This window comes from Leptopilina boulardi, unplaced genomic scaffold (genome assembly GCF_019393585.1).
Source record: "Leptopilina boulardi isolate dan_hultmark-lab unplaced genomic scaffold, ZJU_Lbou_2.1 LbouV2_408, whole genome shotgun sequence".
NCBI lineage: Eukaryota > Metazoa > Arthropoda > Insecta > Hymenoptera > Figitidae > Leptopilina > Leptopilina boulardi.
This window is the reverse complement of record NW_026137983.1, coordinates 2,527,290-2,555,129: the sequence shown is the minus strand read 5'-3', so window position 1 is coordinate 2,555,129 and position 27,840 is coordinate 2,527,290. Positions and strand designations below refer to the sequence as shown.

Sequence of the window (27,840 nt, the reverse complement as noted above, 5' to 3'; positions counted from 1 at the left end):
TTCAAAATTATTTAATATTAAACGAAATAAAATCTTTTCTAAAAAATGTTTTCACGATTGACTTTCTGAAATATAACACTTCAGAAAATCAAAAAAATACCATGACTAATTCTGTCACGGTTTAATTTGGTCCCACGTCTCAAATTCATTTTCTAAAGTAAACAACTTTCAAGATATCCACAAAATAAAACAAGTAAATAATGTTAAAGAAATTCATTCTCGAATTTCCCTCTTAAAATCTTAAACCCTTAAAAGCCATAAAAATCTATCGAGATTTTATGATCCTTCTCTCCGCGGGACACTACACATGTGTTGACCAGACGTGGAACCTCGAGTCGCAAAATCGAGAAAGTCACGTTCTGGTATAACAAAGAAATCTTCTTTAACGAAAACGGCTTTGTATTATTTTATAATTATTTATATAAATTCCATATCAGAATATCATCTTCTCTATAGCATCTATATTATATCAACATTGTACGAATGGGTGTTTCATAAATTATAATTCGCATTAAATATACTTTGTAATTAATCATAATATTTTATTATTAATTAATTAATAATAAAATAGCTTATAAATTTATATAGCAAAATAATAATAATATTTTAATTATTATTAATTGGATTAAATACGAATTTATACGTAAATATCAATTGTAGTATGATAACGTATGTCAGATATGTGAATGTTCATGTTTATATGATAACGCATATAAACATGATATCTATAAGTATATCTAGAATTAAAAAGTGCATAGTGCAGTGCGGCTGAATGCATCGCCTCGTAGATGCATCGAACTATAGTTGCGACATGCGCAAAGGACACTTACTAGATCTTAGAGCTGAGTCGGACTTCACAGCGAAGATCTCTGTTCTAGTATAGTCAGTCTTAAGATATTTGTACTCCTGGTTGGATCTATGCTCTTGGATCCAATCCTCTGTATATTGAACTTATCAAATAAATACCAAGGGTTTTATTCTAATTGTCGAACGATAAATAATTAATTATCCTTTTAATTATTAATTTGTCGTTCTCAATTAGAGGATTTTTCCCTCCGTTAAACGGAATTTAATATTCTTATTATTTCAAATTCCCGCTTTCTTTTTGAAGAATTCAACTAAGGTTGAATCCGAGAATTACTTAGTCAAGTAGCGCTTGCGCGAATTAAATATTGGCTTGGCACGTAACAATATACTAGAGTTCAGTGGTTTCAGCGCCCTGTGAAGTCTCTGCTATTAAAAAAAAAAGACTTTGTTGTGAAATGGGGTAGGTGAACGATAAAACGTCAACCTGCCTATTTGACACTTGAAGGTGATAAACAAATTAAGTGATGTCGTTACTTCAAAATACTTGTGAATACAGAAAAAACAAGTTCCACGAATCAAAACAAAGCTTTCGATAACATATTATACGCGTATAACTTAACCTACGTTAGAACTAACTATATACACATGAGTCAGCTGTTTAATAAACACGGAATTATTTATTATTATGATTAATGAATTTTGAATTGAGTGTATAATAAAAGGTGCAATTTATAAATATTGTCAATTTAGTGAATTATACAATAATGCGTCTCAGTTAGCATGATGCCTCAGTTAAAAGGATTGCCAGTTTTTATTTTTCCACATAGTATTAAATTTTATATGGATGATCAATCCTCTCATAAACAAGTTTTAACTCTATACAATCCCTACGATTTTCGTCTAAAATTTCAAGGTATGATTTATATTTTAAATTTAACAATAAAAATGTAAATATTTAGAAATATCTTTACAAAATACATATAATATGGCAATAATTATTGAAATTTAAAATATGTAAACATTCAATTAACAGTATTATCTAAGTTAAACTATTTGTGAATATAAAAAATATTTTTGTTTACGTTTTGCAAAAAAAAAAAGTTAAGCAAGGAATTAAGTAAAATAATTTAACAATAATAATTTTTTTATTAACATTCTAGTTTGTCTTGAAAAATCCGCACAACGTGATAAATATACAGTTGTCGATTCAGAGGGAACAATAAAGGCAAAATGTTGTATCGATATTGTAATTCGACATATTTCAGCTGTTCCGTCCAACTGCAATGTTGTCGATAGATTCAGCATAGATGTGGAAGCATATCCAACGAAAATGGTAAACTAATAATTAACTAAACAAATAAACTTTCTTAATTTAAATAATTATGCGCCTGATGTTCAAATTTTTTTTTGTATTTGTAGACAAAAAAATGGTTTTGTTCATTTGAACGTTCAGAAATTCAGGCATATAGAAAATTAATGTAAAAGAAAATAATAGTTAATTTGTTAGTATATAAATTAAAGGTAATTTAATAATTTTTTTTTTATTTTCAGTTTGCTGGTAGACAAATAGTTATAGCAACATTGCTCAGTACCAAAGAAAATGTCGGAAGAGAAACCCCGGATATTGATACATTTCAACAGTTTCCAAGAAGCGAAACGAAACATCAACAGTCATCGTATGCATTAATTGCACAAAATCGATCTGTCGATAGTAAGTCTCTAATTTTTATTAACTAGTAGATTGAGAAAAAAAATTTTCTTAAAATTAAAAAATTTGACAAAGGACGATAAATAGAAATAAATAAATACGATAAAAAAAATTATAAACAGATATTTTAGGTGTAAAGCAATTTTTCACGCTTCGGATTATATGACTTTTTCGACTATTTCCGACTTTTTTTTCAAAAATACGACTTTTTTCGACTTATTTTATGCGACTTCAAAATGCAACTATTACGACTTTTTTTACCTTTTTAAAAAAATTTTTTAAATAAAATATATTTTTTTTTAGTATAAAATGCAGATCTTCAGATTTTCTTTATTTCAATTATTTAACAAATTTTTAACTAAAATTCTTCACTAAATTAATTATTTTTAATAATTTTAATGAAATTCATCACAAATTTAATTATTTCAAAATTATTTTTCAATTAAAATTTTTATAAAATTTAACAATTGTTTATAATTTTGAAAAAAAAATCAAATAAAATTATCAAAAAATTTTAATTCAAAATCAAATAAAATTCAATTATTTTGAAAACTTTCAATTCAAAATCAACTAAATTTTAATTATTACCCAAAATTTCAATTCAAAATCTTTTAAAATTTAATTATTTTCCAAATTTTCAATTTAAAATCAAATAAAATTCAATTATTTTCAAAAATTTCAATTCAAAATTAATTATTATCAAAATTTTCAACCAAAAATCAACTAAAATTAAATTATTATCTAATATTTTAATTAAAATTCAATTATTTTGAAAACTTTCAATCAACTAAATTTTAATTATTACCCAAAATTTCAATTCAAAATCTTTTAAAATTTAATTATTTTCCAAATTTTCAATTTAAAATCAAATAAAATTCAATTATTTTCAAAAATTTCAATTCAAAATTAATTATTATCAAAATTTTCAATCAAAAATCAACTAAAATTAAATTATTATCTAATATTTTAATTAAAATTCAATTATTTCAAAAAATTTGATTCAAAAACTTTTAAAATTTAATTATTTTCCAAATTTTCAATTCAAAATCAACTAAATTTTAATTATTACCCAAAATTTCAAATCAAAATCTTTTAAAATTCAATAATTATTTAAAATTTCAATTCAAAATTTATTATTATCAAAATTTCCAATCAAAAATCAACTAAAATTAAATTATTATCTAATATTTCAAATAAAATTCATTTATTTACCAAAATTTTAATTCAAAATCAAATAAAATTCAATTATTTTCAAAAATTTCAATTCAAAATTAATTATTATCAAAATTTTCAATCAAAAATCAACTAAAATTAAATTATTATCTAATATTTTAATTAAAATTCAATAATTTCCCAAAATTTAATTCAAAAACTTTTAAAATTTAATTATTTTCCAAATTTTCAATTTAAAATCAAATTATTATTATTATTATTTCTAAAATGTTCCATCGAAAATATTTTGAAATTTATCAATTTCAATTATAACTCTAAGGAAATTCAATTATTTTTAACTATTTTTATAATATTCTTTGAAAATTCAACTATCTGAAACCATTTTTCAATTAAAAATGGTTTTCAAATTATTTGTGTTTTTTGTTTAATAAATTTCAAAAATCTCAATTGTAAATCTTTGAAAATTCAATTACATTTAAAAAATGTTATCTGAAATTATTTTTAGTTCTGTAAAAGTTAATTATTGTCTGAAAATTAACAAAATCTTTTAAAATACAATATTATTTCTAAAAATTTCAACTTTAACCGTTCCAAAAGTATTATTATTTTTAAAAAAATTTTATTTAAAAATCTGTAAAATATTTTTGTTAAAATAAAAAAAAATCGACTTTTTCGACTTTTTTTTTGTGCCTTTAAGTCGATCCGAGGACTGATTTTTTGGTACTTTTTCAGGAGGAACGAATTACGTGGCACTAATGGCAGCTCTAATTTGCATGGTCGGATTATTTCTTCCCACTGAAGGTGATAAAAATTCTAATATACCTGAGTACCTTCATTTAACGATAAATTTTAAAATTATCCTTGCATTTGTACTAGGTAAGTTTTCTAAAAAAATAAATAAATAAACTATTCTATTTATTAAATTATTTTTCACCATTTTAGAATTTTCATTTTATTGACAAAATAAAAAATCACTGATTTCTATTCCTGTGAAAACTTAATAAAATATGAAATTTTTTGTTTCAGGAATGGTGACTATCATTACATTAAGGCTTTAATGTAACGATAAATTGAAATTAATTGAAATATAATTTATAAATGGGATAATATGAACAAAATTTATATTCACTTTTAGTTATAAGTTAACTGAAATTTTTCAGTTGATATTAAATCCCATCTCATTAATCTCAGGTATCAAATAAAATTAAGATATCTCAAAATTTTTTAAACATCGATTTTAAAAAGCTTATTCCCCTTTCTCGACTGATAAAATAAATTTATTCTATAACAATTAAATGAATATTTATATATGTATATTATATTATATAACTTAATCGTAATTATTTTATGTGCTGACTGTTAATATTTATAATATTGTCATGTTTTTTTTTATACATGTATTTGATCTCTAGAATAATATATTATATAATATTGTGAGAAATATTTCACGTCAATGTACACTGTACAAAGTTTGTTTTAAGTTTCAGTCATCGAAAGAAAAATTGTCTCAGCGTAATATATATATACTATACAAAGTTTATCTACGGTTCAGGGAATACTTGACAATGATATTTTTATCGATATATACATATAATCAAATAAAGAATTTTCATTTGCTTCGATATATATATGAAAAATGAAAAAAAAAATCACAAATCATTGATTGCGTATATTTCTTGTGGAATTTTATTCTTTCTGGGGAAAAAAAATGACAACAAAAAGAAGTACCTTGTTCCTTTAATTAAAGGAGTTTAGTGTATTACAGTGATACTGTTTTTTTTTTTTACTTCTAGTTGTAACTTTTACAAAATATACTGTGAATGTTATTGTACTTAAAAAATTCGTATATAATTAATTTTCTATATCTGTGATAATTTATGTTATGTAATTTGATTCATTTTATTACATTTAGTTAATTATTTTAATTGCTTATTTAATTATTCCATTTAAATCATTTTCAATTATTAATTATTTTTAAATAAATTATAATTTTTTTTTATCTTAACATTTTACACACAGCCTTTTTTTTTTTTTTTTTTTGTTTTTATTTAAAATTTATAACACGTTCAGAGATATTAAACTCTTTTTGGTTAAAAATACTTATGTGTTAGAAATATAAAACAACTAATTTGTTTAAAGATTAAAAATTGTTTAAATTCAAAAAAAAAATTCACATCTTCTGAAGTTATCTTCTTTTAAGAAGAATGATAAAAATACCAATAGTAGAAAAATTAAAACCACTTGTTGGTGAAAAGTGCAAAATTTGAAAATTCTTAATCTTGTACTTGGTCCCTATTTTTTTATATTAATACTTTATTAATTTCTATTCTCACATTTGTAAATTTCCACTTGTAATAATTTAATGTAACCGCATTATATATTAGTTGTTTTAATTTTTAAGGGGTTGGTATATCTGCTTAGTGAGAGAATAGAGAATAACTTCAAGTTCAGAAAGTAAACTCATAAACTGGTAGCCGTTGACCACGGTCGTATATACAGGTCCCGAAACTTCTCAGGAGCACCGTTGACAAAAGTTAAAATTAAGCAAGCATACAACCGAAGCTACTAGAAACAAGGAAATTTATAAATAAACAATAGTCGTTTTTTTGTTGTTGCCGAAAAATATATAGTTAAAAAAATGATTCGATCACTTAGTGTTGAACGATTAAAAGAAGAAGAAACTATCGAACTTGATACAAGAATGGTTCCAAAAATTTTAGTAAATTGTTATAATCGAGGTTGTGGTCAAAAGTTTGATCCAAATGCAAATGAAGAAGGTAATTTAAAAAAAATATATATATATTTCCATAATTTTTAATCTTATTTTTCATTTATAAGAATCTATTATTTCGAAATATTTTTATCATAATTTTTTGAGGTTATCTCCGTGATTGTTATGCGTTTATTCTAAAATTTTTTTTAATTTTATTTGAAAAATATTTATTAGATTTATTTTTTTATAAAATTTAATTAATTTTTATATGGTAAAAGTTAAATTAGAACAAAATTTTATTTCATTTTTATTAGAGCAATGTTTTAAATTAGAGCTGTAATGATTTAAACTGGCTTTAAATTACACAGTTCTTAATATTAAATTTTTTTAAATTTTATATTTAATTTATTTTTACATTGAATTTTATATATTTCAAGTTTTAAAATTCATCTCTTAATCTGGTTGGTGAATATTCTATTGACTGTTTATTAAAAGTTATTTACCTTTTAAAAATGAGCCAAAAGTTCTGAACGTTCAAATGAACAAAATATTTTTTTCAATCTATAAATTATTAAAAATTATAATATTAATGTAAAATAAAACAGAAAAATTAAACAAATATTAAATTAATAACTTCTTTTTAGATATTTAAAATAATATTTTGTAATAAAATTCATACTTAAAAAAGTTAAAAAAAAAAAATTTTTGTTCATTTGAACGTTCAAAACTTTTGGCTCATTTTTAAAAATAAAAAAAAATTTTAAATCATGCCATTTTGAAGAATATATATTTAATAATCTTTATGTCAAAACTATCATAATCAGTTAGTAACATAATTTAAAAACATATGAAATAATTTATTTAAGAAATTTTACTATAAAATTATTAAACGAAACATTAATTTTTGGACAGTTTTCTTAATTTATTATTCAAAAATGTAATTTTCTTTGATAAAAATATAAATATTTCCTAATGCTTAAATTATTAAATTTATCGTTTAAGTATTTATTTAAAAAAAAAAAAAACGATCGATCTAAAAATGAACTTTTGAAAAAATGTTACTTAATTAAAAAAAAGTAAAAGTAACAAAAATTTAAATTTTACATAAAAATAAAAAAATACCATTGAATGTTTTTTTTGTCCTTAATTAATTTTAATAATATTTTTAGAATTGTGTTTTCATCATCCCGGTGAGCCAGTATTTCACGATGCTTATAAAGGTTGGTCATGTTGCAATAAAAAATGTACGGATTTCACGGAATTCTTGAATATCAAGGGATGCACAAGATCATATCATTCGGATGTGAAACCACCTGAACCGGAAAAGCCAATTGTCGATAAATCAAAAGCCCATGAAGTTATTGAAGTTCGTGCTCAACCCCTTAATATTGGCTCAAAATTAGAGAGGCCCAATTTTCAATTACCATGTGTATTATTAAAACCAATTGTATCACCATCACTTTTAGAACAATTGAAAGAATCAACAACATCTTCACAATCGTCACTTAATTCATCTGAAATTAGTGTTGGCCAAAATTGTAAAAATAAATCATGTAAAGGAATTTATCAAGGACCTGAATCCAATAAAGAAATTTGCCATTATCATTCGGGTGAGCCAATTTTTCACGAGGGATTGAAATATTGGTCGTGTTGCCAAAAAAGAACAACGGATTTTTCTGCATTTTTGGAACAACCTGGTTGTGTCGAGGGAGAACATTTATGGATTTCAACGGTGAATTATTTTTTGTAAAAAAAAAAAAAAAATTTCTCTGTTTGAATCAAGATACTTTTTATCATAATTTTTGATTGTTTTAAAATAAATATTTGTACTTTTTTTTTTTTTAAAGGATACTGGTAACAAAATTAGCTGCAGATTAGATTGGCATCAAACTGGATCATTTGTGTACATTTCAATTTATGCCAAGAAATATAATCCAAATCAATCATCAGTAAAATTGAATCCAATTCATTTGATCGTTGATCTACATTTTACAGACAATAGTTCTGCGTACAATCTTGACACTGAATTATTTGGGGTATTTTTTCATTATATTATAAAACTTAATTTATTGATTTTTTTTTTATGTTTGTAATTTTTTTTTTCTAGATTGTAGACGTTGAAGAAAGTGTCGTAAACATGCTTCCATCGAAAGTCGAGATCAAATTGAAAAAGAAAGAACCTGGTTCTTGGACAAAATTGGAAGTTTCTCAAAGGAAATTAACAGAATCTAAAGAATGTCAAGAGAACAGTAATACTGAAAGAGTAAATGCCATAGATCTCAGTGATCTTTAAAAAAATTCTATAAATAATTTTTTTTCACATTTTCATAATTTTTACTTTATAAAAAAAAAAAAAACATTCGCTTGAGTTATATTTAATATTTAGTAAATTCAATTATACGCACAGAGATTAATTACTCTGATAAACGGACAAAAAATATTTTCTTACATTGATTATCAATTTCTTCCATGAATTAAAAATATCTTGAAATTTGCTTGATACTGGTATTTTTTAAATATTCAAATTTGACACATATATATGATGTATTAAAATAAATTTTCATATTTCATTTTTATAATTCAAATTATTTTACATGTCTGAAAACTTAATAGTTCTTTATTGATAACAATTTAAAAATTTTAATTTTGTTTCAGAAATATTCTAATATTACAAAAAAAATATGTTACTTGTGAGTAAGAATTTCTGAAACGTGCTACCTGAAACTGAAAAAATTTATTTTTTGTTAAAATGTTATTTTTCTTAAAGTATTTTATATGCACAAACACCACCTAAAACGATTTTGCAAAAAAAAAATTTTTGTTATTAACAATTTAATATATCTTTGAAATTAATTTTTTTAAAAAAAGGGTCAAAAATATAAAATTGTTAATAACAAAAAATTTTTTTTTGCAAAATTATTTTAAGTGGTGATTGTGCATATAAAATACTTTAAGAAAAATAACATTTCAACAAAAAAAATAAATTTTTTCAGTTTTAGGTGGCATGTTTCAGAAATTCTTACTCTTGTACTTTTCACTAATTTTATAAAGAAATATATTTTTAAAAATCTAATCTTTATTATAAGCATAAAAAGAATTTAATTAAAAAAAAATTTTTTTTTTTACATGTAATTTATTTGAAATTTATTTCCAAAACTTGTCATTATGCGCGTGCATTATAATAAATTGTCCTCTTATTAGTTCCTTATTTTTTTGGGTATATTATTGACTTTGTGTCAAATTATTTTAATTGTGCAATTAAAAACTAAAATCTACCTATGCATTTGCGTAATGAATCAAAAATAATTCAAACCACTGATAATTTTTATTTTTTTCTGCATATACATAAAATAAAAACCTTGTTTTAAACATTTCAAATATTTGCGGAAAATTAAAAACCAATAAGATGTCATCGTCGTTACGCATGCGCAATATTAACGGGATCAATGTGACAGGTTTTGGAAAATTGTTTAAACTTTAAAGTTTGTATTATTTTAATTAGCAACGTGTATTGGGCAAATTTTTTTCATTTACATTATTATTAATTAAGAATATAATTTTGTTTTAATGTTGTGATACTTGTATTAGAAATTAAAGAAGATAAAAACGAATAATCATTTGTTACTAACTCATCAATTTGTATTAATATAATGAAATATTAAATAATTTTAAATAACATAAAAAGAAATTGTCACGTGATTATGAAAAAACGGTGTTTCTTTTAGAAATGGAATTAGCAAAACATGTATGGAGAAGATCCTTACTTGCATATAAAACTAATGCACGATCAACATTACGAAGAGGGTAAAATTTTCAACATAACCTCAAAAAATTTATTCAATTATCTCTTATCTCCCGATGATTTTTGTTTTTCAACACCATAAGATTAAGATTTCACTTTAAACAATTTATTATCACTTTTATGGGGGAAAAAAAATAATTTTTTTTTAATTAAAAAATATCTATTATAAAGAAATAATTTTTATGTTATCTTTCAAAAATGTTTGAAATTTATAATATTCATTGTTTTATAAATGATATCAATGTTGTAATTCATTTATATTACCAATTAAATTTGTGCAATTTATAATATATAGTAAATATATTTTTCATTTATTGTGTTCTTTAGCAGTACTTCAACGACTTCAAATGTAGCGCAAGCTGATATTAACAGAGACGGTGAATATCGTTCGACAGGACCTGAAGTACTAGTTAAATCACAAAATGTATTTAAAGCTCTTGGTGCTACTGATGAGCTTTCTTCTTATATAGGATTGGCAAGAGAATTTGCATGTGAAGGAAAGACTGAACATCCCTATGTTGATAAATTGAAAAGAGTTCAAATGATACTCTTTGATCTCAATCATGCCATTTCAAGATCAGCGCCAGGTAAAATAAAACAATTTGAAAATCATCATACAAAAGATCTCGAGGAATGGATTTCCGAATATTCGAATCAACTTCCACCTGCTGAGGATTATATTATTCCTGTAAATATCATTTTATTAATTTATCTATCTATGATGTATTCCACGCCAAAGTGTAAAATTGCATCTGGGTCAGAATTTCTCAAACGGATCACCTAAAATTCAGAAATTTTTTTTTTTTTAATCAAAAATCATTTCTTTTGACTCCTTACATGGTAAAAATAAGTCCCACAAATTTTTAGGTCAAAAAAAAATTTTTTGTTAAAGTTATAAACAATTGAAATTTTTTGCAGTCTTATTTTAAAAAATTTTTTTCACCCATTAAAAAAAAGGGTTTTTCTCGTCTTAAAATGTAGTTTCTAAATACAATTTTTATTTTGAAAAAATTTCATATTTAATAGATTTTTATATTATTTATTTATAAAATGTTATTAAAAAATAGTGTTCTTGACGTCCTACAGAAAATTAAAATTTTTTTTTTTTTGAATTCCCCACACAATTTTGTGTAAGAAACCGTTGAGAAAAAAAATGAGACTAAAAAAAAAAATTTCTGAATTTTAGGTGATCCGTTTGAGAAATTCTGACCCATCTCCGATTTTTTGAGAATTTTTTTTTCTTTTAGTACTAATTGAGACTGGCATTTATCAATTCTTTCAAATTTTTTCAGCAAGCCGTTTTCGAGATATGGAATTTTGAAAATTGGAGAATTTTCATGACTTTTAATTTTTGAATGCTCATAACTTCCTTAAATATGCATTAATTTTAAAAGTCTTTTATTTTCAAAATTTGTGTTTTTAAACGTACTTTTCAACAAAAAAAAAAGAAAATTTTTTTTGTAAACGATATTACTATCAAATTTTTGAGTTTTAATGATAAAAAAGTCATTTTTCTCATTTCACGTACTGATCGATTTTTTTCAAAAATTTTTCAAAAAAACTACTTCTTATTATGAAACTTTTAAGCCTATCCCGATAATGGGCAAACAATTTTTACAACATTTTCGGAATTTTTCAAAAATTTTTGAATTTAGAATTTTTTAAAAATATTTTTGGTTTTTTTTATACTACGTACTTTTATGTATTTTGATGCGCATGATTACGAAAATCATAAAAAAGTCCCAAAATTTATGGTTTTTTTCCGTTTATTGGGTAAAATATGCAAAATTAAAAAAAAAACTTTGAAACAAAAGTTATAGATCTTATTAAAATACATTTTTTTTAATTTTCCATATTTTATCCAATAAACGAAAAAAACCATAAACAGGGTGGCCACTATTTTTAGAATTTTTGCCTCACGGTTTTCTTCCGGTTTTTCCGGTAGAAATTAGAGATTTCTCCCGGTTTTAAAATACATTTTTTCTGTACATAAATCTATTATATTTATGTAATATGCAATTGTAAAAAATAATGAACACCAAAAGCACTCTATGAAAATTTATAAAATTTAAGTTATTTAAAGTACATTGAAATAAAATATAACAAATTTTATTAAATATAGTAGACATTTTTCAATTTAGAGAAAACGTGTAAAAATGGGAAATATTGATACAAAAAATAATATACTTCTGAAAATATTTTTCAGTCTTTTCAAAATATTTATTATTTTTCGAGATATTTGCATTACAAAATTAGTGCACCTTTTTTTTCAATTACTCATTACTTTTTTACTTTTAGTCCTAGAAAAAAGTTTAAGAAAAAAAATTAATTTTGAAAAATTAAAATTTTTTTATTTATTTATTTATTTAAAAAAATTGTTTTTAATTTTTAAACTTATTATCGGGCTCCGTTTACTTAGCGGGGGTTTCCTACCTTCAGGGCACGATATTTTTCAGTATTTCTCTAAATAACATTTTATAATTAACTTTCGATTTTTACATTGAAAAAATAATAGTATTGAATCAAGAAAACCTATGTACTTGCGACCGTATTTTATACCAATATTTTCTTGATCCAAGAAAATTTACTTCAAACTAATAAAAATTTCTTGGATCAAGAAAATATTGGTATAAAATACGATCAAGTACATAGGTTTTCTTGATTCAATACTATTTTTTTTCAGTGTAGTAATACTTAATATTCTTTTTTTGACACAGAATTAGATTAGACGTAGTATAGAAGAAATCTGAGGATAGACCTTCAATCTCACGTGGAATTGCTTATATTTTTTACATAATTAACACGAAATTTTAGATGGTTAAAAGTTGAACAATTTTCGAATAATTGCGTGAATCACAAAACCGATAAAATTTCCCGGTTTAATTTTTCAGTCCCGGCTTTCTCCCGGTTTTCTCCCGATTCAAATTTCTTCTAGTTTTCTCGCGGTTGGCTGGCCACCCTGAATTAAATTTTGGGACTTTTTTTATGATTTTCAACATAAAAATAAAAAATTTGATAGTAATATCGTTTAAGGCCATCCGGGAAAAATCCCTAACCTAAAAGTGTTTTCCCGCGCGAGATATTACTCGTAAATAACTTGAAATATCTTGATCGGATTTGTCGGATTAATTAGATGAGGTCGAGCTGATTAAGAATCATCTCCATTTTTAAAAGTAACTTTGTAAAAAAGTATTGAAAATCGTGGTTATAAAAGCTGGATTTTTGACAGAAGTGGGGACAGTAGGGAAGGCGAGCACACAGACATTGAATCTATGTGTCAGTGGCCTAGAAGGTGGCGCCAATTCTAGCTAGTGGCCGCTGCTGAACTAACTTACCCCAAATTACTCCACTTCAAATCTTTAATAAAATAATTTCCTCACAATATTATTGCAAAATTGGAGAAGAGCCCCACTCAGTGACCCTTCCTCTATTATTCCTCCAAATGCCAACTCGAAATACTTTATCCTTTAAAGATGAGAAGAAATTTACGAAACCCCTTTTTGCCAATGTTTAAACATTTTTTTAAATAATTATTTATCAAGATTATGCAAAATTCCGAGAAGAGCCCCTGGCAGGGTACCTTCCTCTATTATTTCCAAAAAATTACAACCTAAAATATTCTATTTTTTTCAAATGAGAAGAAATCTACAAAACCATTATTTTCTCCCGGATGCCTTTAAAAAAAATTTTCGATTTTTTTTTTTGAAAAGTACGTTTAAAAACACAAATTTTGAAAAAAAAAGACTTTGAAAATTGATGCATTTTTAAGGAAGTTATGAGCATTCAAAAATTAAAAGTCATGGAAATTCTCCAATTTTCAAAATTCCATATCTCGAAAACGGCTTGCTGAAAAAATTTGAAAAAAATTTATGGATGCTATTCTCAATTAGTAATTAGTAATTAGTAATTAGATGGACTTACACTTTGGCGTGGAATACATCCTTTTGTTTAAATTTATTGATATTTGTTCAATATAAATTAATTATTCAGGGTTGCAAAAAAAAATACATTTTCCAATTTTCCTAACATTACAAAATTTTATTAAATTTTTATGAATTACAATAGAAATCTAATAATTTAAGTTAGAAAATCGCATTTCCTTGAAAACAGGGTTCACAGTATCCTTTTTCTTGAAAATAAATAAAAAAGTTAATTATTTATCAAAATATTTTTAAATAGATTGAAATTTCGTTAATTTTAAGTTTCGATCAATTGAATTTGCATTTGATTAAAATTTTAATTAATAAATCTGCAAATCAGTTTAACAACGAGCATTGATTTTTTTTTTTGTAATTCACTCACAACTTTCATTAGAAATTTGCCCATATTGATTTTCAACGACATTAATAACAAAGCAGCCAATTAATATAAACCGCATATAATGTATCTTTATAGTACTCTGTACGAATAGGCTTTGCCCGTATATTTCCAATAAATAAATAAATTTGTCTTGACTGAAAAAAAAATTAGAATTGATTGAAAGTTGAATAACTTGAAATTTAAATTTAGATTGACCTGAAATTTGGTTGAATTAAAATTTGAATCGAATAAAATTTTATTAAATTAATATTTGAACATATTTACAATTTGAATAAATTGAATTTTGGACTAACTTTATAGATGGTTGATTACAATTAGAATGAATTTAAATTTAGGTCGATTTCAATTTTAATCAATAAATGCTATACAACAAATTTAAATTGAAATTTATTCTAATTTGATCTAAATAATTTTTAAATTGATGGAAATTTTTGATAAATTCAAGCTTGGATCAATTGAATAATTTATAGAAAATATGAAAATCTGTAATTTTGTGTTCTCTAAGTTAATATAAAATCAGGAATGTTAAAAACAAAATTCTTTTTGAACTAAATAAATTATTTTTCAACATTCCTGAACTTAAATAAATTTTTTTACATTGTAAATTTAATTTTTTTTTCAATTTTTACATTTGCAAATTAATCAAATCATGAAATAGAAATAAATGACAAAATTTTAAACAGTTGAAAAAAGGTAAAAAAAATAACCTAAGTTCCCTTCAAGAGGAAAAAATTATTATTATTATAAATATTACTAAGTATTAAGTACTTTCAATTTATTTTGATACTAAAAGTTTTTATTTTTCTAGCGAAATATAATTTTTTTATTCAAAATTTAATAAATTTGTTTTTCATAATAAATTGCAAATAGTTTTTTAAAATGAATTTAATTGTATGAAATGAATTTTAAATTGATAATGAGACAGGTAACTTCAATTTTATAAAATTTGTATCAACTTGTATTTTAATTTTTAAATTCGTTAATTAAGGGCATCCGGGAGAAAATAATGGTTTTGTAGATTTCTTCTCATTTGAAAAAAATAGAAAATTTTAGGTTGTAATTTTTTGGAAATAATAGAGGAAGGTACCCTGCCAGGGGCTCTTCTCGGAATTTTGCATAATCTTGATAAATAATTATTGAAAAAAATGTTTAAACATTGGCAAAAAGGGGTTTCGTTAATTACTTCTCATCTTTAAAGGATAAAGTATTTCGAGTTGGCATTTGGAGGAATAATAGAGGAAGGGTCACTGAGTGGGGCTCTTCTCCATTTTTGGAATAATATTGTGAGGAAATTATTTTATTAAAGATTTAAAGTGGAGTAATTTGTGGTAAGTTAGTTCAGCAGCGGCCACTAGCTAGAATTGGCGCCACCTTCTGGGCCACTGACACATAGATTCAATGTCTGTGTGCTCGCCTCCCCTACTGTCCCCACTTCTGTCAAAAATCCAACTTTTATAATCACGATTTTCAATACTTTTCAACAAAGTTACTTGTAAAAATGGAGATGATTCTTAATCAGCTCGCCCTCATCTAATTAATCCGACAAATCCGAACAAGATATTTCAAGTTATTTACGAGTAATATCTCGCGCGGGAAAACACTTTTAGGTTAGGGATTTTTCCCGGATGGCCTTAAAACAGATTTTTCATATTTTTTAAAAAATTCAGTTATAAAATTTATTTTTTTTTCTTTGTAATTCAACTTAAGAATTTAAAATTTGAAAGTAAAGACAAATTTTATAAAATAATTGCTAAAAATTTTCAAGAGAAAAAATTGTTTCGAATATCAAAAATAATTTCTGGGAATTATTAGATTTTTCTAAAACTAGACTGCAATGATTTTGAATAAAATATAATAGATTGACATTTAATTTTTTTTTTTTTTTGTTTCTCTTTTAGGGAGGTGGAAAAGCAAGTGCTTCCTTACACGTGGCAAGAACAATTTGTAAGCGAGCCGAAAGGAAGGTAAATGAATTAGTGAAAGATGGAATTTTAGACAAGGAAGCTCAAGTTTATCTAACTCGATTAACCGATTTTCTTCTCACTGCATCTCGAATGGCTGCGAAATGTGACGAGCGCACAGAAACAATTTATATTCCAAGAGCAGAGGTTCAAGAAGAAAAATAAACTACATTTCAAATAAGATGAACAAACTCTAAGAAAAAAAAAAAATGTAGAAATTATATTAAGAAATATCAACGAAATAGTTAATTTTGCTTAAATACTAGACATTTTTTTTCTACTTTACAAATGCTCCAGAATTTAACGGTACAAGTTGAACTTTGTAGATAATTACCACAATGCATCTATTGATAATGGAATAAATAATTTCGTTTCCGTTTAGAAACAAGAGTCATTATATGTTAAATAATTCAGTTTTGTAATACTCCAAGTTTTATATTACCAACGTTATTTTCAATTTCGAAAGGTATGATTTTTTTTTTAAGTTTTATGATAAATTAATTCTGATGTCATAGATATTACTGAGAAATAGTACAATTTAGGATTGTACATAGTCATTGAAGAGAACTCGGTTATTTATCTTGTTATGTATTAGTATGTACATGATATTTATTAAATAAAATCAAGAAATTTGTCAACATTTCATCAATTTCTTTATAACAATGAAAATATTTGTAAATATCAAGAATGTAATAATAGTATCGTTATAACGATTAATAACAATTTTACAGATGCAGTTTTTTTTTGAGTTGTTAAATATAAATTAGCGCGTATAAAATAAAAAAACACGTGTCTAATTAGAAAAAACAAACAACTTATTCCAATATTTCCTCGCCTTCGGTTATTTCTTTTAGATTTAATAATTCCAATGTACCAGTGCCTTTAGTTTCTGAACGGATCAATTCATCGATTTGTCGATATTGTCCTGGATCAATTAGACAAATTAAATTAACCGAACCATCATCCCAATCTTCCTTTTCCGTGCTTGTTACTATTTTTATTATTTTATCTTTAACTTTTTTCGCCTCTTTTCCAGTGATAAATACCCTTAATCTCATTTGTGCTCTTTCCAATGGCATTACTGTTTTTAATTGTGGAATAACATCGAGGGCTTGTTGTTTTGCATTTCTATTTGGTTTCACTGAAAAATGAACATCCTTCATTGCTTTCTCAATCATAGAAACGGAATATGGCCTTTTTGTTTCGGGATTTACACATTTATCAGCGACAGTTGTGGCAATATCTTTAAACATTGTTTCAAGTGTCAAATGTCGTTCTTTGTCTGATACTTGTAATTCTCCCTTTTCCAAAATTTCTTTACATATTTCCGTTTGATCATCTTTCCCAAAACATTTTACAAGATCCTCTTTTTTTGCCACTTGACCTTTCGATACGTTTGTAAACACAGTGTGCGCTTGAAGTACTTCGTCTATATCTTTTTCTCTGAAATAAAAAAACAAAAAAAAAAATTATGAAATTTTAGAAATACATAAAAAAAATGAAGATTTTTGAAATAGAATTAAGAAAACACGAGAATTTGGGAAATGAAAACAAAATAGAAAAATTAAAGAAATACAATGTTGAAGAAAAGAAAAATTACCAAAATAAAAAAGAGATTTCGCGGTAAATATTCATTTAAAATTATAAACGGATGTTAAACCTTCTATAAAGTAAAAAAAAAATTTTTAAATAAATAATTTTTTTACAACAGTTTGTAAAAGTAAATAAATTTAAGAAACTTTCAAAAAATTAATAAAAAATTAAAAAAGCCAAAAAAATTAGAAAATAAAAAAAAATGGAAAGTCGTAGAAAAGAAGAAATTGAATAAAAAAAAAATCAAAAGCCAAAAATTTTAAACGTTCAAATGAACGAAATTTTTTTTAGCAACTCCTTTAAATAGGAATTTTATTACAAAATATAGTTCTAAATATCTAAAAACAAGTTTTTTTATTTCTATTATTTAATTTACTGTTTTGTTTTACATTGACATTTTAATTTTTAATTATATTTATAAATTGAAAAAAATATTTCGTTCATTTGAACGTTCAAAACTTTTGGCTCATAAAAAAACAGAGAATTTGAGGGAAAAAAAAAGAATTTTCTCTTCTTTGTAAATATAAATAAATTTTAAAAATTATCCAATTTTCAAAAAAGGAGAATTTTGGTAGAAAAAAAGAAATTGTATAGTTAAAAATTTGTATATGATGTATTTTACGCCAAAATGTAAGCATCAATTTTATGTTTTTTTTTCAAAATGTGTTTTTAAACGTATTTTTCAAAAAAAAAATCGAAATTTTTTTTTAAACGATATTACTATTACTATATTTACTATATTTAAGCCTAGCCCGATGATAGGCTAACAATTTTTAAAATATTTTCGGAATTTTTCAAAAAATTTTGAATTTTTTAAAAATATTTATGGTTTTTTTTTATACTACGTACTTTTATGTATTTTGATGCGCAGATTACGAAAATCATAGTGACAATACCCAAAAATTTTATTTTTATGGTGAAAGTCATAAAAAAGTTCCAAAATTTAATTCAGGGTGGCCAGCCAACCGGGAGAACCGGGAGAAAACTAGAAGAAATTTGAATCGGGAGAAAACCGGGAGAAAGCCGGGACTGAAAAATTAAACCGGGAAATTTTATCGGTTTTGTGATTCACGCAATTATTCGAAAATTGTTCAACTTTTAACCATCTAAAATTTCGTGTTAATTATGTAAAAAATATAAGCAATTCCACGTGAGATTAAAGGGTCTATATCCTCAGATTTCTTCAATACTACGTCTAATCTAATTCTGTGTCAAAAAAAGAATATTAAGTATTATTACACTGAAAAAAATAGTATTGAATCAAGAAAACCTATGTACTTGATCGTATTTTATACCAATATTTTCTTGATCCAAGAAATTTTTATTAGTTTGAAGTAATTTTTCTTGGATCAAGAAAATATTGGTATAAAATACGGTCGCAAGTACATAGGTTTTCTTGATTCAATACTATTATTTTTTCAATGTAAAAATCGAAAATTAATTATAAAATGTTATTTAGAGAAATACTGAAAAATATCGTGCCCTGAAGGTAGGAAACCCCCGCTAAGTAAACGGAGCCCGATAATAAGTTTAAAAATTAAAAACAATTTTTTTAAATAAATAAATAAATAAAAAAATTTTAATTTTTCAAAATTAATTTTTTTTCTTAAACTTCAATATTTTCTGAGCAAAAAACGTTTAGGAAACTTTTTTCTAGGACTAAAAGTGAAAAAGTAATGAGTAATTGAAAAAAAAGGTGCACTAATTTTTTAATGCAAATATCTCGAAAAATAATAAATATTTTGAAAAGACTGAAAAATATTTTCAGAAGTATATTATTTTTTGTATCAATATTTCACATTTTTACACGTTTTCTCTAAATTGAAAAATGTCTACTATATTTAATAAAATTTGTTATATTTTATTTCAATGTACTTTAAATAACTTAAACTTTATAAATTTTCATAGAGTGTTTTTGGTGTTAATTATTTTTTACAATTGCATATTACATAAATATAATAGATTTATGTACAGAAAAAATGTATTTTAAAACCGAGAAAAATCTCTAATTTCAACCGGAAAAACCGGGAGAAAACCGTGAGGCAAAAATTCTAAAAATATTGGCCACCCTGTTTATGGTTTTTTTCGTTTATTGGATAAAATATGGAAAATTAAAAAAAATGTATAAGATATAAAAAGTGTATTTTAATAAGATCTATAACTTTTGTTTGAAAGTTTTTTTTTTAATTTTGCATATTTTACCCAATAAACGAAAAAAACCATAAATTTTGGGACTTTTTTTTATGATTTTCATCATAAAAATCAAATTATTGGGTATTGTCACTATGATTTTCGTAATCAGCGCATCAAAATACATAAAAGTACGTAGTATAAAAAAAACCAAAAATATTTTTAAAAAATTCTAAATTCTAAAATTTTTGAAAAATTCCGAAAATGTTGTAAAAATTGTTTGCCCATTATCGGGCTAGGCTTAAAAGTTTCATAATAAGAAGTAGTTTTTTTGAAAAATTTTTGAAAAAAATCGATCAGTACGTGAAATGAGAAAAATGACTTTTTATCATTAAAACTCAAAAATTTGATAGTAATATCGTTTACAAAAAAATTTTCGTTTTTTTTTGTTAAAAAGTACGTTTAAAAACACACATTTAGAAAAAAAAGACTTTTAAAATTGATGCATTTTTAAGGAAGTTATGAGCATTCAATAATTAAAAGTCATGGAAATTCTCCAATTTTCAAAATTCCATATCCCCAAAACGGCTTGCTGAAAAAATTTGAAAAAATTTATAGATGCTAGTCTCAATTAGTACTAAAAGAAAAAAAAATCTCAAAAAAATCGGAGATGCAATTGCAGATGGACTTACACTTTGGCGTGGAATACATCATATTAATAAAATTTCAGGTTTAACGAAAAATTTTTGACTAAACCTCGTTTTTTTCCCCAATTAATTAAATTCACGATTACTAAATACCCTACAAGTTTTGTCAATCATAATTTCATATGTCTTAAATATTATTATTTTGTTTATGAAATATTTCGTAAAATTTAGTTCACCTTGCATAACAAAAATATGAAATTGCAAAATTGTCTTAACTCAAAATTAAAGAAATTAATATCATAAATTTAAATGTTATTTAAGTTGAAATAAAAAAAAAAGTAAAACGCGCACTTTTTATGAATTAATAATAAAGAAATGAAATTCGATATTTATTTACTTACAGCTTATTTCTCCAAGACATAACCTTATTTCTGTAGCAAGCAATTTCAAAACGTTTACCACCTTTTTTCATTCGAACCACAACAACATTGGTCAGTCTTATTTGATTAATAGGTGTAAATAACATACCCGATCTTGGCATTTTCACGTTTTATTAAACAACACTATACTTTTTAAAATAAATAAAATAAAAATAATTTGCCATATACAATCGAACGTGTGTCCTTTGACAGCTTTTCAAGCACATCGAATTTCCCTTGTGTCTGCGCGCATATGTAGTTGGAAAAATATTCTCTACCAATCAAAATATATTTCTTACAATTAGCATTAAAGAAAATTTCTGATTGGTTAAAGCTTAACTTTAAAATTTTTAAATTACAAATTTACTCTTTTTTTTCTAATTTCTTTGTAAGAGGAAAAAGTATTTTGAAATTTTTTAAAATGAAAATTTATAATAATTATGACTATAAAAATCATAATTATAATATAATAGATAAACATATAAAGAGAAATAAATTTTGTAGTTTCTTTAAAAAATTTTATTTATGGCGGGAGTGATAGATGTGGCGCAAGCGCAATTTGTTTTGGAGCCGAATGAATCCAACATGGCTGCCGTGAGCGTGATGCCGTTTGACGTAAATGAAAAATAATGTCTTTTTCCCGGTTTTGACAGACGTTTTATTGATACGCGAGTGTTTAGTGATAGTGAGTGTTTTTCGTCAACTTTTTATGTGATATAATGGCTTTAGTCACTGTTCAACGTTCTCCAAGTGTCTCGAGTTCTCCTCAGAGTTCGGTAAGTTTTTTTTTTGTTTCCATTTCGATACGCACCCAGAATCCCAGATACATACAAGTGGATTAATCATATATATATATATATATATATATACATTCTGTCAATGATCCCAATTGTCTCTTTTTTTCTCAAAAAAAAAACATTATTTTAAATATAAGATAGTTTTGTTCTCACATTTTATTACAATAGCATTTCACTCGGCGTGATGAATGATTTCGATCAAAATTGCGCGAATCTCTTTTATTAGTTTCCTTATTTGGCCGGGTAATGTTTGACGTTTGCACGAGAAATGAGAATCACGATTTCTGTATGTATATTATATATCTGTTCATCTTCTCGTGAGACTTTAATTGTAGATTATTTTTATGGTATGAAAAGAACTCGATTCCGCATTGATGCTTGCGAAATTGATTGTAGAAATATGAGATGTGATTTTTTTTTTTCTCAAAAAAAGGTACCGTACAAATTTTTTGTTTTATATCAAATATTGTTAAAATTTTCATAATTTTATTTTGGTTTTTGTTTATGTGATTTTATTATTTATTCACTTAATTTAATATTATACAATCTTGAAAATGTTTTTTGAGGTTATGTTTGTAGACAAATATTCTCTTTGTTGTGTATATATTTTTAATTGAAAGGATTAGAGGTTTAGATATTCGTGTTAATTTATTTGTTACATATGAATAGACGCACAGCTGTCATTAGTCACGTGTCTACTGACGTGTTAATGAACTAAGAATATAAGTACATTTTAAGGTATTACTCACGTAGATTTTTTTTCGACAGATTTTTTTAAAAGTTTGCCTGGTTATTCCTTAGGTATTTATCTACAAAGCAATACAAAAAAAAATAAAATTGACCGTTTCTAAGTCCCAAAAAATGAAATCAAAGTTTCAATCTTTTACATGTACGGGATACGAAAACCATGTATTCATTACAGGTTTCAATTTTTTGCATCATTACTACTCGACAGATTTAGAAAAAAAACTAACACAATATTTATGGTGGAAAAATGAACTTATATAAAAAAAATGAGAATTTTTTACCGTTTTGTTCAAAAAATATTTAATTTCAAAGATGAAAAATTAATAAAATTTTTGCTGTCTTTGAAGGATAAATGAGTATATGTGGCAACAGCGCTTGTTGAACGATACATGTGATCTGCTGATTTAGGCGCGAAATTTGAATTAAATCCTGTTTCTTTGTCTTACTTTTCAATAGTCACAACTTCTTATTAAATATATAATAATATAAAATATCATAAACAAAAGTTATTATAAAAATTTTGTTGTTTAAGCCATATATTCTAATGTTTAAAAAAACAAAATCAATTTTCTATTTTTTATCTAAACATCTCGATGGTATTTTCATGTTTATATATTTTGTTATTAATATTATACATTCTCACGTTTATGTATAATTTTTCAATACAATTGGAAGTTGCTTTTTTTTACAAAATGTAATAAAATGGTTTATAGATTTTTTAATCTCTTGAAAATGATGATGAAAATTAAAATAGAAAAGTTTTTAAAAAAATGTTTTTCCTATCTTTGATTATATGGCCTAAACTTTGAATTATTTTTTATATAAAAATTTCATAAACTTATAATTTAACAAATAAAATTGGTTTTTAAGATTTAACTTATAAATTATCTAAAAAAAAAGATTTAAAAATATATAAAACTATGAGGATAATTTGATAAAAATTACAAATATTTTAAAATATAATTCATTTTTATTTATTCTTAAATTAATAATTTTACACTTTACATATTAAATTGTTTATAAACACTTTCAACGGAAACAATAATATATTATATATATTATTCTTACACATTTGCACATCTTTAATTTGGTTATAATATATAAAAATACTGTTTTGTTCATAGAATTTGAACATTTTCAACAAAAATAAATTATATAATTTTGTATTCAAGTTTTATTGAATGTTTTTCATTTTTGCAAACAACTTACATAATAAAATTAACATTGGCTTTCATTTGCAATGATTTTTGAAAAAATCTGTAATTTTTTCAAGAATATTTTTGTGTTTAGTGACCAATGCCTTCTTTTGGTCATTCAATGCAGTCAACAATTGTACCAAACCTACACTTCCTGCATTTTTATATGTTGTTTCAAGTTTTTCAAAATCTAGACCTGCATTAGCTATTTTTTGAATAATTGTTCTAGAAACAATTCCTGTTAAACTCTTTAAAGACTGTAGAATAGCTTTTTTGTCAGCAACCGCTGGAATGTCAAAGCCACAATTCGATTTATATTTGATTCCTTCGTTTCTTTCTTTTTGTTGTCGTTGATTTTCTTTTTCTTTGATTAATAAATTTCTTTTTGCTTTTGTTTCTGGTAATTTTTGTCTGATCCTCCTTGCCAATCGAATTCTATCTTTTTTTTCTGCAAACGCTTTTGTATGCTTACCAGGAGAAAGATTTAATGTTTCTTGGACATTCAACAAATGTGTTTCTCCAATATTTTTGGAGCATACAGTACTCGCAAAACGATAATCCGCAGATTCACTTAGACTATGACATTGATTTTTCGCAGCTTTATGGGCCATAATATTATTAACACTTTCATTTGCTTGACTTGAAGCAGCAATGGAAAATTTTTCTGCACTATCCGCATATTTTTTGAAAAGTTGTTTCAATTCTTTCTTGAGAGTTTTATCAGTCAGTAAAACTGTCTGTGATTTTGTAGCATTATTTAATTTTCTGCTACACCAATCTCCACAGTTTCCGTGATTTCCAAACAAATGCTCTGGTATTCCGAGTAACGCTGCTGACACTCCATCAGGATCTCCTTCGTTTTGTGCAACTGCGTAACAAAAGCACTTTTTAATGTGTTGGATAACACCTTTTTTTCTCAATTCCTTAAAATCGGTTTGTAATGCGTATAACTCTTTACCAACATTTTTGCGTAAATGATTTTGATCAGCGAGTTTGTAAATCGTTTCCTCATTCCCTTTACGAATGTTCGCAATTGTTGAGCTGTCCTCGTCACCAATCACAACTCTGACTTTAACACCAGTTTCTTTTAAAATTGAACTATTGTTTACTAACTCAGCTCCCAAATCAGATTCCATCGCCTTGGCACTCCCGTCGAAATTTTGACGGCAATCGTGATCCTCTTTCTGTCGTCCTATTGCGCAAAGCTTACATTTGCGATTTCTCGTCCCGAAATCTAGTATTTTCCCGCTTAAAAATCCTATTATACAACCGTATCCATTTAAACTATTATAACTTCTTCCGTTTCCGCGTTTACTCCATCCCATATCATATGATATTATGATATTGACAATATTTCCCAAAGCCGAGTCAAATTCTTCTGGTGTGTTTTTCAAAATCTCTTTGAACGGATAAATATCTTTCGCAATATCAAGTGGACTGAAAAAAAAATTCAAATACAAATTTTACATATTAAGAAAGAAAATGAAAAGATTTAAAAATTTAATTCAAAATGTTTATTGTTTGTTACATTTTATCTTAAATGTAAATGCCTTAAAATATGGACATTAACATTCAAATAATGTTACATTATTTAATTTTATAAGATTACGGAATTCTATAAACGTGTTACACATTTCAAGCTAAAATTTCTTAAATTTTATACAATTAAATTTAGTATAAATCAATACTTAAATCAATTTATGGTATATGAATATGCAGTCAGATCATTAGTCGAAAGTTTTGAACGTTCATATGAACAAATTTTTTTTTCAAACTATAAATTATTAAAAATTATGATGACCATGTAAAATAAAACAGTAAATTAAATAATTATTAAATTAATAACTTCTTTTTAGATATTTTGAACAATATTTTGTATTAAAATTCGTACTTAAAGAAGTTGCAAAAAAAATTTCGTTCATATGAACGTTCAAAACTTTTGGCTTATGTCAGATCTTATAAAATATTCTGAAAACATTTAATATAATTTGGACACTTAGAAATATGCGTATATTATATGTATAAATATGTGTATACTTAAAAAATTTTGATTTTATACAATTCAATATTGTAGAAATGATAACATAAATTAATTCGTAATATATAAATATACATATTGTAGATCAAATGAAGAATTATAAAAGCATTCAATTCTATTTAATATTTTATAAGTGTATTATATGTTTATAATATACTAGTAAATTATATTTTGTTTTAAATTAAATAATAAACTTAAGAACTAAAAAAAACCTTACAGATCCTCACACAGCTGGTCGACATTGTTTATTACCAATTGGCGTTCTTCCGTAGCGGCTTGTTTACAACTGTCTTTTGCAATTTTTTCCAGTGCAGGCCCAACTTCCCTTTCATATCTTTTATACAAGTTTGTTGATATTGAAGGAATATTTAAACACGCTAGCACCTTATTTAGCGCCGTGTTTCCGATTCCTGAATGTACAGCTCCTGCATATTTAAAAAGTGAGGTTAGGTTAAGATTAAGATGATAAAGTAATTCACAAACCAGCAAATCTTACCTAAAACTGCTTTTGTATTCACGTCAGAGTGAGAGTGTGATTCCAGGGTTTTGTGGAATTTTCCAGTTGGAACTGATGTTTCTGTCAAACATTTTTGACAGCGGATGGTTAGAACTGAGTTTAGTCCAAAACACTTTTCACTTTGAATATCATTCAGGAAAATTGCTTCCTTGCACTTTATACACTTTAAATTTTTTGCTATGACGTCCAATTCAACAATTCGTCGACCAGGACAAATTTCTGTCACTTTATTTACGTCTACGTCTTTGACATTATTTAATTCATCGCAAAGTTGTTTTCCCCGAGTCATTTGGGCAAGAAAACTCGTCTTCTTGGTAAGAACGCTTTGTTTAATAAATTTGCCTTTGTATCTCAATTGTTTTTCCATCTTTTAAATTTTGATATTACATCTACACGCACTTTAAAACAAAAACTTTTATCTTTCACTGCGAAAAAATCTTTTAACAGAAGACGCCATTTGCAATCAAAAACTTGCGACGTTGCCATGATCGCTTTTCTAGACCGTGATATGTGTGTGTCTGTGTATATGAACTGAGATGCTTAATGTGTGAAACTGTACCTGCGCAAAAGTTTTATTTGAAACTCGCATGTTTTACTGTTTCCTAAGTACAGTGACTAGAAAAAACTTTTGAATGTTACCAGTCGTGTGAGTAATACCTTAAACAAAGTAAGTAAAAATAAGGGATTAGATCAAATATGAATTAGTTTCAATTAATTTTAGAATAAATTATTTTCTTTTCTATTCAAGAAATTTGTTATTATTATAATTATATTATGAATTTAATATTATAAATTAATAAATTTTGCCTCAACGCAATAGTTATATTATTTATTATATTTTCTACAATTTGAAAAATTATTTTTTAAATTTAAAATTGAGGTTAATATAAAAATTATAATTTTGTATTATAATATTAATTTAAATAATTATAATTTCATTATCATAATCTATTGTAACAATTTTTTTTTAAATAATTTTATTATTTACAAAATATTCTAATGAAACATTGATAGTAAAAATATTTGAAAATAGATAAATTTAATTTTGTAAAAAAGAGTTTTATTTCTATTTATGAAAAATTTATAAAAATGTTGTTACATGACAATTTGATTATTTAATTTTATATAGAGATATATTTATAGGTCATTGAATAAATATCATTGAATTGAATTTCACTGTATTTATTATATTAATTAGGATTAATTAGTTTTGATGTGTGAATTTACATAACGGCGCCTTTGGGGGCGTCGCGACGCTGTGTTTAAAACGAG

The 27,840-nt window shown here is 24.7% G+C and overlaps 6 protein-coding genes across 7 annotated transcripts in view; 4 read left to right on the top strand and 2 right to left on the bottom strand.

The window, feature by feature from the left end:
- Positions 1-1,179: 1,179 nt before the first annotated feature.
- LOC127289411 (motile sperm domain-containing protein 1-like) lies at positions 1,180-5,347 on the top strand. The gene is made up of 5 exons (XM_051317339.1): positions 1,180-1,720; positions 1,968-2,140; positions 2,359-2,518; positions 4,421-4,564; positions 4,715-5,347. The coding sequence occupies exons 1-5, from the start codon at positions 1,588-1,590 to the stop codon at positions 4,744-4,746; spliced, it is 642 nt and encodes a 213-aa protein (XP_051173296.1). The 5' UTR covers positions 1,180-1,587; the 3' UTR covers positions 4,747-5,347.
- A 654-nt stretch (positions 5,348-6,001) lies between these two features.
- On the top strand, positions 6,002-8,980 carry LOC127289412 (cysteine and histidine-rich domain-containing protein morgana). Its single transcript, XM_051317341.1, has 4 exons — positions 6,002-6,465; positions 7,571-8,133; positions 8,249-8,437; positions 8,509-8,980. The coding sequence occupies exons 1-4, from the start codon at positions 6,327-6,329 to the stop codon at positions 8,692-8,694; spliced, it is 1,077 nt and encodes a 358-aa protein (XP_051173298.1). The 5' UTR covers positions 6,002-6,326; the 3' UTR covers positions 8,695-8,980.
- A 480-nt stretch (positions 8,981-9,460) lies between these two features.
- Positions 9,461-17,124, top strand: LOC127289407 (corrinoid adenosyltransferase MMAB-like). Of its 2 annotated transcripts, none has more exons than XM_051317334.1 (3): positions 9,461-10,205; positions 10,534-10,891; positions 16,422-17,124. In XM_051317334.1, exons 1-3 carry the CDS (start codon positions 10,129-10,131, stop codon positions 16,647-16,649), a joined length of 663 nt encoding a protein of 220 aa, XP_051173291.1. In that variant the 5' UTR covers positions 9,461-10,128; the 3' UTR covers positions 16,650-17,124. The 2 variants fall into 2 exon arrangements, with proteins under 2 accessions (XP_051173291.1, XP_051173290.1); XM_051317333.1 differs by having other exon boundaries at positions 9,481-10,205; positions 10,531-10,891.
- A 111-nt stretch (positions 17,125-17,235) lies between these two features.
- On the bottom strand, positions 17,236-21,504 carry LOC127289406 (ribosome maturation protein SBDS). Its single transcript, XM_051317332.1, has 2 exons — positions 21,256-21,504; positions 17,236-17,927 (listed from the first exon to the last, which is right to left on the bottom strand). Exons 1-2 carry the CDS (start codon positions 21,393-21,395, stop codon positions 17,300-17,302), a joined length of 768 nt encoding a protein of 255 aa, XP_051173289.1. The 5' UTR covers positions 21,396-21,504; the 3' UTR covers positions 17,236-17,299.
- A 338-nt stretch (positions 21,505-21,842) lies between these two features.
- Positions 21,843-27,840, top strand: part of LOC127289444 (protein phosphatase Slingshot) — a 233,056-nt gene continuing 227,058 nt past the window's right edge. The window contains exon 1 of the mRNA XM_051317379.1: positions 21,843-22,049. Within this exon, the coding sequence (XP_051173336.1) occupies positions 21,993-22,049 (57 nt within the window). The 5' untranslated portion in view covers positions 21,843-21,992. The remainder of the gene's footprint in view (positions 22,050-27,840) is intronic.
- LOC127289445 (uncharacterized) lies at positions 26,017-26,937 on the bottom strand. Its single transcript, XM_051317383.1, has 2 exons — positions 26,548-26,937; positions 26,017-26,476 (listed from the first exon to the last, which is right to left on the bottom strand). The coding sequence occupies exons 1-2, from the start codon at positions 26,933-26,935 to the stop codon at positions 26,265-26,267; spliced, it is 600 nt and encodes a 199-aa protein (XP_051173340.1). The 5' UTR covers positions 26,936-26,937; the 3' UTR covers positions 26,017-26,264.

Coding starts and splice junctions, on each gene's coding strand:
- LOC127289411 (XM_051317339.1), top strand. CDS start 1,588: ATGATGCCTCAGTTAAAAGGATTGCCAGTTTTTATTTTTCCACATAGT. Junction 2,141..2,358: donor AAGCATATCCAACGAAAATG/GTAAACTAATAA, acceptor TTTTATTTTCAG/TTTGCTGGTAGACAAATAGT. Junction 4,565..4,714: donor TATCCTTGCATTTGTACTAG/GTAAGTTTTCTA, acceptor TTTTTGTTTCAG/GAATGGTGACTATCATTACA.
- LOC127289412 (XM_051317341.1), top strand. CDS start 6,327: ATGATTCGATCACTTAGTGTTGAACGATTAAAAGAAGAAGAAACTATC. Junction 8,134..8,248: donor AACATTTATGGATTTCAACG/GTGAATTATTTT, acceptor TTTTTTTTAAAG/GATACTGGTAACAAAATTAG. Junction 8,438..8,508: donor TTGACACTGAATTATTTGGG/GTATTTTTTCAT, acceptor TTTTTTTTCTAG/ATTGTAGACGTTGAAGAAAG.
- LOC127289407 (XM_051317333.1), top strand. CDS start 10,129: ATGGAATTAGCAAAACATGTATGGAGAAGATCCTTACTTGCATATAAA. Junction 10,206..10,530: donor CGATCAACATTACGAAGAGG/GTAAAATTTTCA, acceptor TGTGTTCTTTAG/CAGTACTTCAACGACTTCAA. Junction 10,892..16,421: donor CTGAGGATTATATTATTCCT/GTAAATATCATT, acceptor TTTCTCTTTTAG/GGAGGTGGAAAAGCAAGTGC.
- LOC127289406 (XM_051317332.1), bottom strand. CDS start 21,395: ATGCCAAGATCGGGTATGTTATTTACACCTATTAATCAAATAAGACTG. Junction 17,928..21,255: donor ATGTCTTGGAGAAATAAGCT/GTAAGTAAATAA, acceptor TTTTTATTTCAG/AGAAAAAGATATAGACGAAG.
- LOC127289445 (XM_051317383.1), bottom strand. CDS start 26,935: ATGGAAAAACAATTGAGATACAAAGGCAAATTTATTAAACAAAGCGTT. Junction 26,477..26,547: donor GAATACAAAAGCAGTTTTAG/GTAAGATTTGCT, acceptor TTAAATATGCAG/GAGCTGTACATTCAGGAATC.